The sequence below is a fragment of the Megachile rotundata genome, chromosome 9 (assembly GCF_050947335.1).
Source record: "Megachile rotundata isolate GNS110a chromosome 9, iyMegRotu1, whole genome shotgun sequence".
In the NCBI taxonomy this organism is placed as follows: Eukaryota; Metazoa; Arthropoda; class Insecta; order Hymenoptera; family Megachilidae; genus Megachile; species Megachile rotundata.
Genome location: NC_134991.1, coordinates 5,250,785 through 5,266,793, shown reverse-complemented (window position 1 = coordinate 5,266,793; position 16,009 = coordinate 5,250,785). Strand labels below are relative to the sequence as shown.

The 16,009-nt window shown below is 30.3% G+C and overlaps 3 protein-coding genes across 5 annotated transcripts; 2 read left to right on the top strand and 1 right to left on the bottom strand.

The window, feature by feature from the left end:
* The first annotated feature begins 18 nt into the window (after positions 1–18).
* Positions 19–11,185, top strand: spel1 (DNA mismatch repair protein spel1). Its single transcript, XM_076535638.1, has 15 exons — positions 19–205; positions 295–344; positions 7,401–7,524; positions 7,621–7,877; positions 7,959–8,126; positions 8,215–8,403; positions 8,478–8,872; positions 8,952–9,163; positions 9,247–9,564; positions 9,654–9,875; positions 9,941–10,173; positions 10,250–10,341; positions 10,420–10,642; positions 10,724–10,816; positions 10,898–11,185. The coding sequence occupies exons 1-15, from the start codon at positions 172–174 to the stop codon at positions 11,051–11,053; spliced, it is 2,766 nt and encodes a 921-aa protein (XP_076391753.1). The 5' UTR covers positions 19–171; the 3' UTR covers positions 11,054–11,185.
* LOC105663484 (uncharacterized) lies at positions 481–6,039 on the bottom strand. 3 transcript variants are annotated; one of them, XM_076535632.1, is made up of 3 exons: positions 5,817–6,034; positions 1,651–5,632; positions 481–1,530 (listed from the first exon to the last, which is right to left on the bottom strand). In XM_076535632.1, exons 2-3 carry the CDS (start codon positions 5,621–5,623, stop codon positions 713–715), a joined length of 4,791 nt encoding a protein of 1,596 aa, XP_076391747.1. In that variant the 5' UTR covers positions 5,624–5,632; positions 5,817–6,034; the 3' UTR covers positions 481–712. The 3 variants fall into 3 exon arrangements, with proteins under 3 accessions (XP_076391747.1, XP_076391748.1, XP_012147984.2); XM_076535633.1 differs by having other exon boundaries at positions 481–1,231; positions 1,358–5,632; positions 5,817–6,027; XM_012292594.2 differs by having other exon boundaries at positions 481–5,632; positions 5,817–6,039.
* A 139-nt stretch (positions 11,186–11,324) lies between the features above and the next one.
* Positions 11,325–14,850, top strand: LOC100876920 (uncharacterized). Its single transcript, XM_003706383.3, has 6 exons — positions 11,325–11,665; positions 11,943–12,755; positions 12,887–13,244; positions 13,370–13,673; positions 13,765–14,067; positions 14,269–14,850. Exons 1-5 carry the CDS (start codon positions 11,538–11,540, stop codon positions 13,854–13,856), a joined length of 1,695 nt encoding a protein of 564 aa, XP_003706431.1. The 5' UTR covers positions 11,325–11,537; the 3' UTR covers positions 13,857–14,067; positions 14,269–14,850.
* The last annotated feature ends 1,159 nt before the right edge of the window (positions 14,851–16,009 follow it).

Sequence of the window (16,009 nt, the reverse complement as noted above, 5' to 3'; positions counted from 1 at the left end):
TTATTAAATACATGGTGATGCTAATTTTTGCGGGAACGCATTGAATGTTTACCAAACAAAGATTTGTACAAAGGTTTTCCTGTCTATTTTTGAGAACTTGTATAACATATTATAAATTGTATATTTTATTTATGATATAAGACATAAATTTTGCTATTTGTATATTGAATCATGGCTGTACAACCGAATCAACAGTTTAATATGGGTTAGTTGAACGTAACATAATCTTTTTAACTAATTTCTGACTCTATTTTAATTTATAAATATATTTATACAAAATATTAAACATTTTAGATCCTCCAACTCAACAAAGTTTTGTACGATTCTTTAAAAATTTACCAGAAGTAAGTCATTATTTTTATATTTTAATCTATATCAAATTATTTTCTTCTATCTAATATGTTCTATCTAATTACTAGCTCTACTATTGAACTTATAGAATCATGTTTCTTTGAATTATTGGTAGAAAAAGGAACAAAATATTATAAAAGAAATTTATTTAAATAACAACATATATGGTAACAATAACTATAGAATAATTGCATTCTATAATACCACATTATTTTTTTGAAATCATTAAATTAACAGGTTGATTGAAACTAATATATTACATGACATTGATAAATAAAGTTTTTACAATGGCAAGTCTTATATAATATACAAAATAAGATACGTATAAATAAATATCAATTAACAAAGTTAATAATTATATTTATCCAAAAATATTTCTAGCTTTTTCTTTGGCTTTACCGAAAGTATTTGTTATCTTATAACCTAGTTTTGACCAGAAGGATGGTGGAGGTGTTGATTCTTCGGTTGGATAATCTGTTATTAATGGTTCTACAGGCATTGGTGGAGGTGTTGTTTCACTTGGTTTTTCTCTAATATCCCATGGATCAGCACCAATAATAGGTGGCAATGTAGCACTAGGACTTAATGTTACTCCATGATATATATCACCATTATGAGATCCATCATATGGGCCACCTCCATAAGCTTCCAGTATTCTTGGTTCTAATTGATGTTCACCTATGCTGCTTCGAATATGCTTTTGTTCATTCATAATATCACTTGTCTGTTGACTATCTTCATCAAATTTAGTTGTTTGTCCAGATGCATAAGTTTGAGATTGTACATATGGGTGGGATGCTTCATTATATTGATTAGATGATTGTTGATATACATTGTCCATTAACCGTACGTCTTGACTTTCTTCCTGCTCCCTGGTTTGCTGTAAGTCAGAAAATTTTATTTGACTCATTTGCTGCTGTAAGTTTTCCTTATCCTTTCGATCTGTTTGTTGTACAAATTGTCTTTGATCACTAGGATGATATGTATAATGCCATTGTAAACCTACCGTTGCATCATTAGACTTATGTAACCAGTTCACTTGATCCCCATTTTCCCCTTCTATATTGTATGCATTAATTGCACTTTGTTGATTTAAGTTTCCAGAATTATTTTTGTTGGAATTTTGCACAGCTTGATCTCCTCTCATCTCTAGATTCCTAACATTACTTCCATCACTTTCTGCATCAACATAAGCTGGTATTTCATAAATGTTGGGAACATCTGTATCTTGTTTTTTATGGTCTATAGGTTCCTGGCTGTTAGTATTGTACACATTTTGATTCTGAATCTGTACATTACCTACTGAACCAACTCTTGAATATCTGGACCTGGGTTTTGGCTTTCCTGCAGGCTTAGGAATATGTGAAGTAGATCCTTGATCAATTTGGTGCACATCAACCTGTGACTGCTGTCCAAATTCAAGCTTCCCTGATTGCTGAGTGAAATCATCAGACATGCCCGTTTGCTGTGTTAAATCTTCAGAGTACTGACCTGCATTATCTGGTTGCCAAACATGGTAAGAATGCTGTGATTCCTGCCCAAATTCAAGCTTCCCTGACGTTTGTTGGGTAAGATCATCATGGCCACGTGTTTGTTGAGTCAAATCATCTACTTCTTGATTTGCACTACTTGGTTTCCATGGCTGATAAGAGTGCTGTCCAAATTGAAGCTTTCCTGATGTTTGTTGAGTAAAGTCATCATGGCTACCTGTTTGTTGTGTCAAATCATCTACTTGGTCTACATTAGTTAGTTTCCAAAGCTGGGACGAGTGCTGTCCAAATTCAAGCTTCCCTGACGTTTGTTGGGTAAGATCATCATGGTCATGTGTTTGTTGAGTCAAATCACCTACTTCTTGATTTGCACTACTTGGTTTCCATGGCTGATAAGAATGCTGTCCAAATTCAAGCTTTTCTGATGTTTGTTGTGTAAGATCATCATGATCACTTGTTTGTTGTGTAAGATCATCTACTTGATCTGCATTAGTAAGTTTCGAAGGCCGGGACGAATGCTGTCCAAATTCAAGCTTTCCTGTTGTTTGTTGAGAAAGATCGTCTACTTCTTGGTTTGCACTACTTGGTTTCCATGGCTGATAAGAGTGCTGTCCAAATTCAAGCTTTCCTGATGTTTGTTGTGTAAGATCATCATGATCACTTGTTTGTTGTGTAAGATCGTCATGATCACTTGTTTGTTGTGTAAGATCATCATGATCACTTGTTTGTTGTGTAAGATCATCTACTTGATCTGCATTAGTAAGTTTCGAAGGCCGGGACGAATGCTGTCCAAATTCAAGCTTTCCTGTTGTTTGTTGAGAAAGATCGTCTACTTCTTGGTTTGCACTACTTGGTTTCCATGGCTGATAAGAGTGCTGTCCAAATTCAAGCTTTCCTGATGTTTGTTGTGTAAGATCATCATGATCACTTGTTTGTTGTGTAAGATCGTCATGATCACTTGTTTGTTGTGTAAGATCATCATGATCACTTGTTTGTTGTGTAAGATCATCTACTTGATCTGCATTAGTAAGTTTCGAAGGCCGGGACGAATGCTGTCCAAATTCAAGCTTTCCTGTTGTTTGTTGAGTAAGATCGTCTACTTCCTGGTTTGCACTACTTAGTTTCCAAGGTTGATGAGATTGTTGTCCAAATTCTAGTTTCCCTGATGTTTGCTGAGTTAAATCATCATGATCACTTGTTTGTTGTGTAAGATCATCTACTTGATCTGCATTAGTTAATCTCCAAGGCCGGGACGAATGCTGTCCAAATTCAAGCTTTTCTGATGTTTGTTGTGTAAGATCATCATGATCACTTGTTTGTTGTGTAAGATCATCTACTTGATCTGCATTAGTAAGTTTCGAAGGCCGGGACGAATGCTGTCCAAATTCAAGCTTTCCTGTTGTTTGTTGAGAAAGATCGTCTACTTCCTGGTTTGCACTACTTGGTTTCCAAGGTTGATGAGATTGTTGTCCAAATTCTAGTTTCCCTGATGTTTGCTGAGTTAAATCATCATGATCTTCTTGTTTGTTTGCACTATCTGGTTTCCAAATCTGATGAGATTGTTGTTCAAGTTCAAGCTTTCCTGATGTCTGTTGAGTAAAGTCATCATGTGCACCTACTTGTTGAGTATAATCCTCTGAATTTTTGTTCCTACCTGGCCATTGTGGTTGATAAGATTGTTGTGATTCCTGATCAACTTCGAGTTTGCCTGATGTTTGTTGGGTGAAATCATCATATTTACTGGTTTGTTGTGTCAAGTCCACTGAATGCTGACTTGCACTATCTAGTTTCCATGGCTGATAAGTCTGCTGTGAGTCCTGACCAAACTCCAGCTTTCCAGACGTTTGTTGAGTAAGATCATCATGTGCACTTACTTGTTGAGTGTAATCCTCATATTGCTGATTTGCACTATGTTGTCTCCAAGGTTGATATGACTGCTGTGTTGTCTGACCAAATTCAAGCTTTCCAGACGTTTGTTGAGTAAGATCTTCTTCTTGATTTGTTTGTTGTGTCAAATCCTCTAAATGCTCGTTGGTACTGCCTGGTTTCCAAGGTTGGTAAGATTGCTGTGTATGCTGTTGAAATGTATCATCTTCTTCTTGATCATCCTTTATACCGCGTTTATATTTCATTTGATATTGGGAGCTGTGATGGTCATATTGTGAGCCATAAGCACAATCAACAGTATCGCCTGCAGTACCTAAATCAAGTACTCCAGATACCAGCTTTCCTAAGTGTGTTTGGTGACCAGAATTAAATTTGGTTTCTTTATTAAAATAGTTATCTTGTTGTAGAGTTTGATGTGTACCATGTAGGCTGTCATATTGGTTACTGCTGTGTTGCATATTATGACCTGATGAATGTGAAATACCTGTGCTGTACTGAGGAACTGATGTTTCTTTGGTATGACTAGTATGACTCCAATGTTCTTTATGATGTGCGGATTGTCCTGTACCAGACTGAATTGCACTATTTTGATTATATCCACTCTGTCCCAAATGATCAGAAAACATTCTACTTTGATCAAGTCCTGATTGATGAGTATTTAAATATTCTGCCTCTTGCATATTATCAGTTTGTTGTTGTGAGGTTGCTGTATTAAATACATTTCTGGAATGAGTACTACTTCCAGTGTTAAGTACAGGAGTATATCCTGGTGTAGGAATAATGAGTTGCCTAACTGGTTGAATTACTGCTGCATGACCTTCGTGTTTTTCATAAGTGCTATGACTATTTGTTTCATAAGAACTTTGAGAAGGATTTCTAATAATAACACGTTCACTTGCAGGTTGACGTAATTGTTGTTCATTATGTATTAGAGATGAACTACTTTCATAGTTGTTCCTATTTCCATACCGGTTACTGTTTACATTCTGAAGAATAGATTGATCATATCTATTAATATTTGCAGTGTCACTGGATCCTACAGTTTGTACACCAATTTCCCTGTGAAGTTTGTCTATTTCCTTTTGTATATCTTCTACTCCAACTCCAACTGTGTCGGGTATTCCGCCATGTGAACTATAACTGGAAGTATAATTTTTTGTATAATAACGAACTCTTTTTGGTCCTGTCACATATTGGCCTTCTACTGTATAAACACGTCCATGTCCTCCATCAGTTTTATATGAATCTACCTTACTCCAGTTTCCAGGTTGAGTATCAGGATAGTATGGTACTTGTGAATGTTGAGTATTTGAATTAGATAGACCGTGTTGCAATACTTGTGAATCTCCAATGTGTTCTCCAAAATCTTCTAGTCTTTCACTTTGAACACCAGATCTGATTGTTGATTGCAAACGTTGTTGGCTGTGCATTGTATTATATCTTTCTTGCTGTGCACTTAACTCTGAATGAGCTACTTGATCATATATTCTTCCAGAATTAGACTGCATGATATTAAATACTGGAATACCTTGTCTATAATTACTGTTTTGTTGTTCAACATCTGACAATCCTCCACCATATTTTGTACTATATGAGGACGAGTAATTCTTCTTATAATATCTCACAGTTTTAGGACCAGCAACATACTGACCTCGTTCTTCATGTACTTTTCCATGTCCATTGTCTACATTGTAATCGTTATGTTCAGTCCATGTGCCTGGTTTTGAAAACTCAGGCCCTTGTAATTGACTTGCAGTTTGTAATCCATGATCATTAAAATGACCAGATGTTTCATATTGTTTGAAATAAGTATCACAAGATTCTATACACCCTGTTGGTGCAGAAATTACTTGAATTATTAACAAGGATAAAACAGCAATTTGTTGAACCACCATGTTTGGTCTCTGAAATACAAAATATATTTTGATATAATTTTCATGATAAATAAAAATAGCATATATATATATTTTTGTGTTTTTATTAAAAAATTGTCTTATTACTTATAGACTTTTTTTCAATGAAGTAATTTTTAATACCTGTGGTGCCACTATTTTCATGTTTATTAATTGAAACGATAAATGTAATTACCTTCTGATAGAAGACCAAAATCACTCAATTCAGGTAACAGAACTGACGATTGAGATGTTCCCAATGGCAGTGTATATTGACATGTACTCCCATCAAGTTGCAGCAATTCCATTTATGTTGGTTGCCCCTTCTTCCCACCACATCTATGAAAACATTCTCTTTCATTCTTACATGATGATAATGTTTTCTGTGCATTTACTTCAGTTCATATACATTCTTATCGCTGCTAATAATTCTCAGTAACAATAAAAATATCTGTAAGGAGAATTTGACAGACCTTTATGATACTTGATTTAATTTTATAATGTAAACTTCTTATATCAAAGTTTATAATTTTATGCATATAAGACATTACTTCTAAGGATGTATACCCACTTCTTTGACTTCTAGGTAATAGTTATAAATGGTTTCCCATATTTGGTTTGATGTGTCATTAGTGATGTCATTCTAAATGTATAACATCCTTGTTGTGACGTTTTAATTTATTCCTATTTCATAATAGGCATAGCTTTAAGCTGATTATCATTCAGTTGCATCATACGTGTACGTGATCCTATAACTTTTATTTTAAGGAGCACATATATCTCAGTTGTTATCAAATGCGAATACACTTTACTGAGAAGAATATGTAATTATTAATAATTAAGGGTAGTAATAACAATTATTATAATACTGACTACATATTGAATTTTCTATACATGTATATAAAATTATAATTATTAAGATAAGAGTAATTAAAGTAAATGCCACTGCACATACTTAAATATCAAGTATATTTAAGTAAGTAAAGCAGTTCATGTTTTTGTAACGGCCTATTTAAAATGTATTACTGACCTTCCTGGAACATGAACTGTGATCTTTTATCATAACAAAGATGAATAATACTTCCAAGATAATGACAGCAAAATAATTGTTACCAAAATTTCAGAATTTTCCTTCAGATTATTTATTCATAAATTATGTTTAATACATTTATTTTTATGTGATATTAAAGTTATTGAATATTACTGTTTAAAAGCATAATAATTTCAATAGAAATTTAATATAATATCATAATTATTAGTAGATAGCTTACCTATTTGATATATACTTATATATTACATTATTTTCAATTCATATGTGATTCATTTAAAATTATGTATTCTTTTATGTCATATTTTGAAGTTGACAAGTGTTTATCACAAAATGCTAAGTTTCCTTGAAACCATGCACATCACATTAATATCAGTTCATGATGCTCTGACCCAAGATAGACATTGACCTACAGATATATGACGAGATTCTTCATTTTCTTGGAAACAAATATCACAGTAGTAATAATTTAATAGTTAGTTATCATAATTTTTGTTTCAAGTATTCACATTACATGTAATTTCCGAAATACTTATGCAATAAAAGGGAATCCATTCATTATAAAAAATTGTATTATATGACTTTGGACATTGTTTATTGAAAAATATTTTATTTCATGTAAATAATAAATAGTATAAAATGTATAAATTTAAAATGTATGTTTTCGTATTTTGCATATAGAACTTAGAATATTATAAAATACATGTTTAATAAAATAATAATTATTTTCAGAAACTTAATACAACTATAAGATTTTTCAATAGATCAGATTATTACACATTACATGGCAGCGATGCTTTATTTGCTGCACAAGAAGTATTTAAGACCACAGCAGTTTGCAAAATGATTGGAGCAGGTATAATCTTAAATCTTATTTTAAAAGTGATTCATTTTCACTGCTAAAAAATAAAAATATCATACAATTATAACGAATTTTATTTTTAATATCCAGATCCATACAAAACTGAGGGTGTTATTTTAAATAAAAATCATTTTGAAGCATTTATACGTGATTTATTATTGGTGAAGCAATACAGAATAGAAGTTTATGTTAATCAAGGATCATCAAAAAATCAGAATTGGGTATTAGAATTCACTGGTTCCCCTGGTAATTTATCCCAATTTGAAGATGTGTTGTTTGGTAATAATGATATTGCAGTTAGTGTACGCGTGATAGCAGTGAAATTAGGAATGGATGGAAAGTCCAGAGTAAGTCATAATCTATCTTCTAAGAATTTCTTTCTAAAACAAAATTGTTCATGACTAATCTCCTTGAATTTTATGTTACAGGTTGTTGGTTTAAGTTGTGTAGACACCACAGCAACCTCATTTTCCGTTTGTGAATTTCAAGATAACGAGTCATTTTCTAATCTGGAATCACTCATTGTTACACTTGCTCCCAAAGAATGTTTATTAATTCAAGGGGAAGGCAGCTATGAATTTCAAACTCTAAAACAAGTATACAGATAAGATATTATCTTTATTACAAAATAATTGAATTAAAAATTCAATGACATAACAGTGGTATTTGTTTATTCTTACATAGTTAATGGAACGAAATAATGTAATGATCACTTTAAAGAAAAAAAACGAATTCTCAAGTGAATCAGTTGTACAAGATTTAAATACTTTAATCAAATTTGCAAAAGGTCAACAGCCGAATGTACAATCTTTACCTGAAATCAACTTAAATTTTGCTATGTCAGCTACTGCTGCTCTTATCAAATATTTAGATGTGAGTACTATTACATCATTCTAAAAGAGACGTAATGCATTTATAATAGTTTAACATAATACTCTTTCTATTAGTTAACATCAGATGAAGGCAATTTGAATCAGTTTATTCTTGATCAAATAGAACAATCACGATATTTGAAACTGGATGCTGCTGCTATAAAGGCTCTCAATATCGAACCACGTGTTGATACTCTGTCTATTTTGAGTGGAAATGCACCTACAAGTATCTTAACTCTTTTGGACAAATGTAGAACAGCTCAAGGTCATAGACTTCTTGCACAATGGGTCAGGCAACCTTTGAAAGACTTGTCTCTTATAAAAGAAAGACATGATATTGTTGAAGCATTGGTAAATGATAATGAATTACGATCTAATCTAAGTGAAGATCATTTAAGACGTATACCAGACTTACAAGTGCTTGCAAAAAAATTGGCTAGAAAGAAAGCAACATTACAAGATTGTTATAAGTAAGTGGATTGTATACTTTATGTATATTATACATTTAATTTTGCATATATATTATAATGTGTTCATTGATTCTTTTAGAATTTACATGTGTATGTTGCATCTGCCAAGATTAATAGAACAATTTTCTAACATAAATGTAGTTGCCTTAAAAACAGTGTTTAGTAATCCTTTAACTGAACTTATTAAAGATATGGATAAATATCAACAAATGGTTGAACAGACAATTGATTTAGATGCTGCTGAAAAAGGAGATTTTTTAGTGCGATCTGAATTCGATGAAGAGTTGAAAGGTATTTGTATTGTTTTGTAATTCAAGGCGATAATGTTCGGACATATCAAATTTATTTTTAACTTACTGATATTGTATTACCAGAATTAAAGAATACTATGGACGAAATGGAAAAGAAATTACAAGCACAGTTGAGTAAAGTTGCTGATGATTTGTCAATTGATGCTGGCAAAACTCTAAAATTAGAATCTAATCAACAATTTGGATATTATTTTCGGGTTACATTAAAAGAGGAGAAGGTGTTAAGGAATAAAAAGCAATATACTATTTTAGATTCTAATAAAAGTGGTGTACGATTTCGAAGCAATAGATTAAGCGATCTAAATGATGAGTATATTGCAACTAGAGATAAATATACAACAGAACAAAAAAAAGTTGTATCAGAAATAATCGAAATTGCAGGTTTGTACATAGGGTTGCAAAATTAACAAAAAATAATTATATAAATTTTTAAGTTTACTTTTATTTAATTATGTTTACTATTTACATAGCTGGTTATAGCAGTCCAGTGAAAAATATTGGAAATATATTAGCATGTCTTGATGTGCTTACTGCCTTTGCATCTGCTGCTGTAAGTGCTAATAAACCTTACATACGTCCTCAAATGTTACCTAGCGAAGCGGGTGAATTTAATTTGGTTCAAGTTCGACATCCTTGCTTAGAAAATTTAGAAGGCATGGATTATATAGCCAACGATGTCAATTTCAAAAGAGGTAATATATTTTAATAATAATTTATTTGCATTAATTTTTATAATTATATACAATAATTACATTAGGAGAATACCATTTTTGTATTATAACTGGTCCGAACATGGGTGGTAAAAGTACCTATATAAGATCTGCTGGTGTTACTGCATTGTTGGCACACATTGGAAGTTTTGTTCCGTGTGATGAAGCGAAAATATCATTATTAGATTGTATATTAGCTCGTGTGGGAGCTGACGACTCTCAATTAAAAGGACTTTCCACATTCATGATGGAAATGATAGAAACTGCTGCCATACTAAAAGTAAATGACTGATATATAGGACATAAAATATTAAATTAAATATACTTCATACGTAATTTCAACTTAATTTTTACAGACGGCAACATGTAATTCTCTTGTATTAATCGATGAATTAGGTAGAGGAACATCGACTTACGAAGGTTGTGGCATTGCATGGTCAATCGCAGAGTACGATATAAACAATATTTTTTAAAATAAATATAATTTTATAATTTGTCACTTATTCTTGCTATAATTCTATTGCAGATATTTAGCAAAAGAGATAAAATGCTATTGTCTTTTCGCTACACATTTTCATGAAATCACTAAATTAGAAGAGGAAGTATCTGCGGTTAAAAATCAACATGTTACGGCTCTTGTTGATGACAATAAATTAACTTTGTTATATAAAGTAAAACCCGGTATATGTGATCAAAGCTTTGGAATACATGTTGCTAAAATGGCTAATTTCCCGCAAAATGTGATAGAGGTGATATTCTTTCCTAGTCCTTCTATACTTTTTGATTAAAAGTTTTTTATAATAATGTAGGAAAATGAACTTTATTTTTAGTTTGCTAAACGAAAACAAGCAGAACTTGAAGATTATCAACATTCAACTTTTAAAGGATCTGATGATCCACAGAAGAAACAAAAAATTATCAAGGTATCATAACTTTTTATACATTGATTAAAAACTAAAATGCTATTTTAAGCAATGCTCTACATGCTATTAATGATATTGCAGGAGGCAGAAATACTTATTGCAGAATTTCTTAATAAGTGCAAAAATCTAGATACATCATTATCTGATGCAGATTTAGAAGATAAAATTTCAATATATAAGAAAGAAGTTTTATCTCATAAAAATCCCTATATAGAAACATTTCTTGCAGCCTTGTAAATTAATATAAGAAAATAACTAATAAGAATGAAAGTCAATATTATTTACAATAGTATTCTTATTTTAAGTTTGAAAATGATACAGTGTTGTTTTTATAAGTCTTAAATTAAATAATTAATTTTTATGCAAATATACAGTATGTTTCTTTATAACCATAATATTTTACAAATAAATATGCGCCTGTTTAAATATTTAAGTGCAAGAAGAGGCAAATGGTTTGTGATCTTGGACAATTGTGAAATATTGATCACAAAATTTTTGTTAATTCTACTACGTAGTACTTTTAACAAGGAAAATTGTCAATTATATAATAACTGTATAGTTAATCTTTATTGAAGTACCACCCGTTGATAACATATTGATTCACTATTTTCACCATTGTAACCTTGAACTTGACTAACGTATTCACTGTTTCTGGGGAGTGTCTGCAATCTTGTATTAGTAACTGTTAATTGTACCTTTTGTATCATTTTTATTAATAATTATGGATCCTTCGATCTTCCCTGAAGAAATTTGGATAAAAATTTTATTGTATTGTGATGTACCTGATATTATTGCTTTCGGTAGTACGTGTAAATATTTAAAGAAAACTTCTGATACTGATTACCTATGGTAAGTTCGAGGTTAAGTTTACGTCAAAGTTACATTGAAGTTTAATAATTTAACTGACAAATAAATATGAAATCATGTTATTCCAAGTTTTTTATAAAAAAAGTGTATATCTAAAATTACATACAAATTTTGAAATTATTGTACAAAATTTTATTTTATAAAAACAGATTAATATATTTCTGTGGAAGCTGTATATTAATATTTCAATTGAAAGTGTGTCTTTGAAAAACTATTATCTTCAATCATTAGTATAAATTTTCTTTACCACTTCTTTCAGGAAAATGAAGTGGCTACAATTGATTTCAAAAGTACATTTTAAATTTCCAGACATTTCATGTCTGCAACTACTTAGTGTTAGTTTTAAAGCAATGTGTTATAGACTGCATACAGTAATTACGTTAGAGGAAAATTTTCCAAAATGTCGCCATTGTAGTGGTTACACATGTCAAAGAAACTGTGTTGAAAGTTCTAGTGCGAAAGTAGTCATTGAAATTGGAAACAAATACACATGGGTTATTACGCCGCATTTTGAATTAAGAAGACATTTTTCAATGTTTGGTGTACCTAAATACAATAATGAAACATATTTGGAACAAACACAGAATGTTCCAAGTAGCAGCGCACGCCCAAAAGGTGATGGAAAATCATTGGCCAAAAAATTGAAACTACTCAAATTATCTGAATTAGCAAGTGCTAAAATCCCAAGACCAAGTGGTCCATTTTGTGTATTTTGTAATTCTGTAAAATTATATAGAGAGAAAAAAAGATTAATTACACATCAAAATGATCCAACATGTTATGCAAAGCCAAACCCAATTTATGAGAAACTTATAAATGGATATTGTACAGATACTGTTGAAGTACTTGGAATTCCAAATGTTGATCTTGTTAGTCCAGCAGAAGCATTATTAAGTGATGGAACATTTCCTGTTCTTAAAACATTTGTTGGTCATTTGTTTCATCAGATGAGATTAACATCTACCTTAAGAAAACCCAATGCAGTGCTCATGTTCTGTGAACCATTAGCTATGCATCCATCACTCAGAAAACAATTATTACATTATTTATTTCAAGAAGTTAAAGTATCAAGGTAAGTTAAAAGAATCATAATAACTAAAAAGATATTCTTTAAAATTAATTCAGAAAACATGATTATTATGACAATATAATTTACACGGCATTTTTAATTAAACTTCATTTCTATTTTTACTAAAATTATAGAGTATGTTTGGTTCCAAAGCCTCTAGCAGCGTGTGCAATGCTGGATGTGGAAACTTGTGTAGTTGTTGATAGTGGAGCTCTTAGTACAACAGTAGCTGTTGTAATTGGTGGACGTGTTATACCACAACGTTGGAGATTAGTACCCGTGGGTGGATGGCATGTAGCTTATCATTTAAAACAGGCTATGCATTGGTACCTAAAAGAATGTTATCATATTCCTATATCATATTTGGATACATTGTCTATCAAAGAAAGATGCAGACTAAGCTACAATATTAAAAATGAAGAAAAACGTGTAGGTCAAAAAACTAGGGAGTGTATTAGAGTTCGTAGTTATGCTGACAACAAACAATTTTTGGTAAGTGAATCTTATGTCAATGGTATTTACAGATTTTTAGTACAAATTGATGTTAAGATATATTATTGCATATTTAAGGAATTTAAATGCTGAAAACATATAAATAAACATTGAACATTTTCCAGAGAGTTTCCCTAGGTTCAGAATTATATATTGCTCCTGAACTGATGTATATTAATCTTGGTTTACCACAAGTGATAAAAGATGTAACATTTGGTTTATCAGAAGAAATACTGCATGATTGCCTTTCACATATATTACTTACTGGAGGCAACACACATCTTTCAGGCTTTGAGTTAAGATTGACTAAAGATTTACGAGAATTATTACCTGAACATAGCAAAATTTTAGAAGTTAGAAGTTGTCCTGGTACTCATAGTTGGAATGTTGCCATGGGTTCTACGTTTCTGCCTTTAACTGTACATCCTGGTGAGCAAATAATTCTCATTTTCAAAATATACTTATTTATTTTTAAATAATAAATGAATGTGCATAAATATTTTATCAATCATTATGCTAGATAAAACGCCACCTGAATACATAGAGGGTAATCCATTTTGGCTATCAAGAGAAGAGTATATTTTATTTGGGTGTGAATCATTGGAGCAGTAAAACTATAATAAGTGATCTGATACAATACTGATACCTCACTTATTATATAAATGCAAAACCATGCATGTGTAAAAATATTGCAAAAGTAAAAAAGGATAAACCATCATGAAGTAAATCTTGTCATGAATTGCCTTTAAATTAAATGCAGAATTTAAGATAGATGATTAAAGATACATTCCAAGATAAAGTGCTTGGATAAAAATAAATATTGGTTGGTATTAATTGTTTAAAAATATTTTGTTATATAAATAATTTTGTATAAATATGCTTTAAATCGATTAGATCTTAATTATACACATAAATAACGAAACTAACATTGCACAGGAAGCATTATATTTATGACAAAATAATTGTTGGGCAAATTTAAGTAACATATTTTTAAAATACCGCTTATATTTTTACTATGTTACAGACACTTCTGGGGCCCATTTTCTAAATAAGGGAGCGGAAGGTGTGAATTCTCCCACCGCGTATGCAATGAATCTCGGATAGATATACGTTGCTATACTAACACGTATTAAGCACTTCTCTTCATTTTGCCTTATTACTCCGTGTTTAATCTTTCAACTTTACACCCTTTTAACACATATAGGTATTGTTAATACATGTAATATTTCACAGTATCTCCCTTTTCATATTTGGCTACGAAATTTTTCTATTTCTACATCTTATTTATATCTTGTTTTATAGATACAAGTTTTATGATTTATTTCTTTAAAGAGCCTCAATTGATTTCATAAAATGATTAACATTTTTTTATTTGGATAACGACAGGTTTACTGTTGTTATCCAATATTTCTATTATTAAATATATACCAAAAATACATTAATTTTCTTATTGTAGACATTCTTTATTAACGCCTATATTTCTTGCTTTTGTTTAAAATTATTCAAATCCAAGAATTCCGTCCATCCCAGGTTTTTAACTATCTGGTAAATTCTATTCAGATTATCATGTATAGAACGTCTTTAGTAAGTGAAGTCCCAAATGGCTTTTTTCCACATTTAACTAAAAAGAAATAAACTTTAATGGGGGAAAGCCTTAATTAAATTATAACCAGTATTCGTTGTTCTATACTTGTTTATAGTACCTTTATCATACTTTAAGTTTACTTCACGACTTATTTCATAAAGGTTGAAAACCTGGCATTCCATATTAAAAAATCATGATTTATATTTACAGACTTAAAATTATAATTCCCTCTTTCTATCGTAAGATTATCATTGTACATACGTAGTACAAATAGTAAATTGTTTTGTAAATACAAAGTATATATAATATATATATACATATATATAAAATCGCTTAAAGTATATTGTACAGGTGGAACATTTTAGAAAGTATTATTTGAAAAGAGGTATTACTTATAAATACTGAATAGAGTATTTCTAAGAAATTGTCTACGATTTCGTATATTTACATCACGTTATCTTGCCAAAATAATAAATATATATGATAGTTAGAAAGAAAAAAAGTTAACATTTCTAGTCACTTTAAATATAATTGAACTGTTTAGGCTTCCCTTCCAAAATAGCGAGTACTATTAAAAATAAGAATTTATAACGACTAATAATAGGAATCTTTGAAATTTAACTTTATCAACTAAAAGATCATTATTACTATAACTTTTTTCAATTTTAGATTTAATTTTATGAACAATTTAATATTTTAATATGTACAGCAAATACTTCATGAATTATTAAACTATAATTAATAAGTTATATAATATTTAAAAAATGAAGTACATTTTCATACTATATTAAATAAAACATGGTATCAATGTACAAGTTGATTTAAACATGTTACAAATATTGTATTATATATCACATATTTTCTAATGAAAATCGCTATAAATTATTATACTATTGTAACAAATTTTAATTCATAATATAATATCATTAGAGATGCTTGTAAAACATAAAATTTGTATAATGTAAACATGTACATAATTTAACAAATTTAAACCATAAAACGATATAAATATTTGTAGCATAATTTTTACAAATAATGAATCCGACATCGAGTATGTTATTCTTTATTTTTGAGTTACAGATTTTGTTAACATTAGTTTTTCAAACAGAAGTAAAAAATTGTATAGTTTGATTTTCTCAATTTTAGTATTTTTTATAACAAAACTTATTTCGTAATTTAT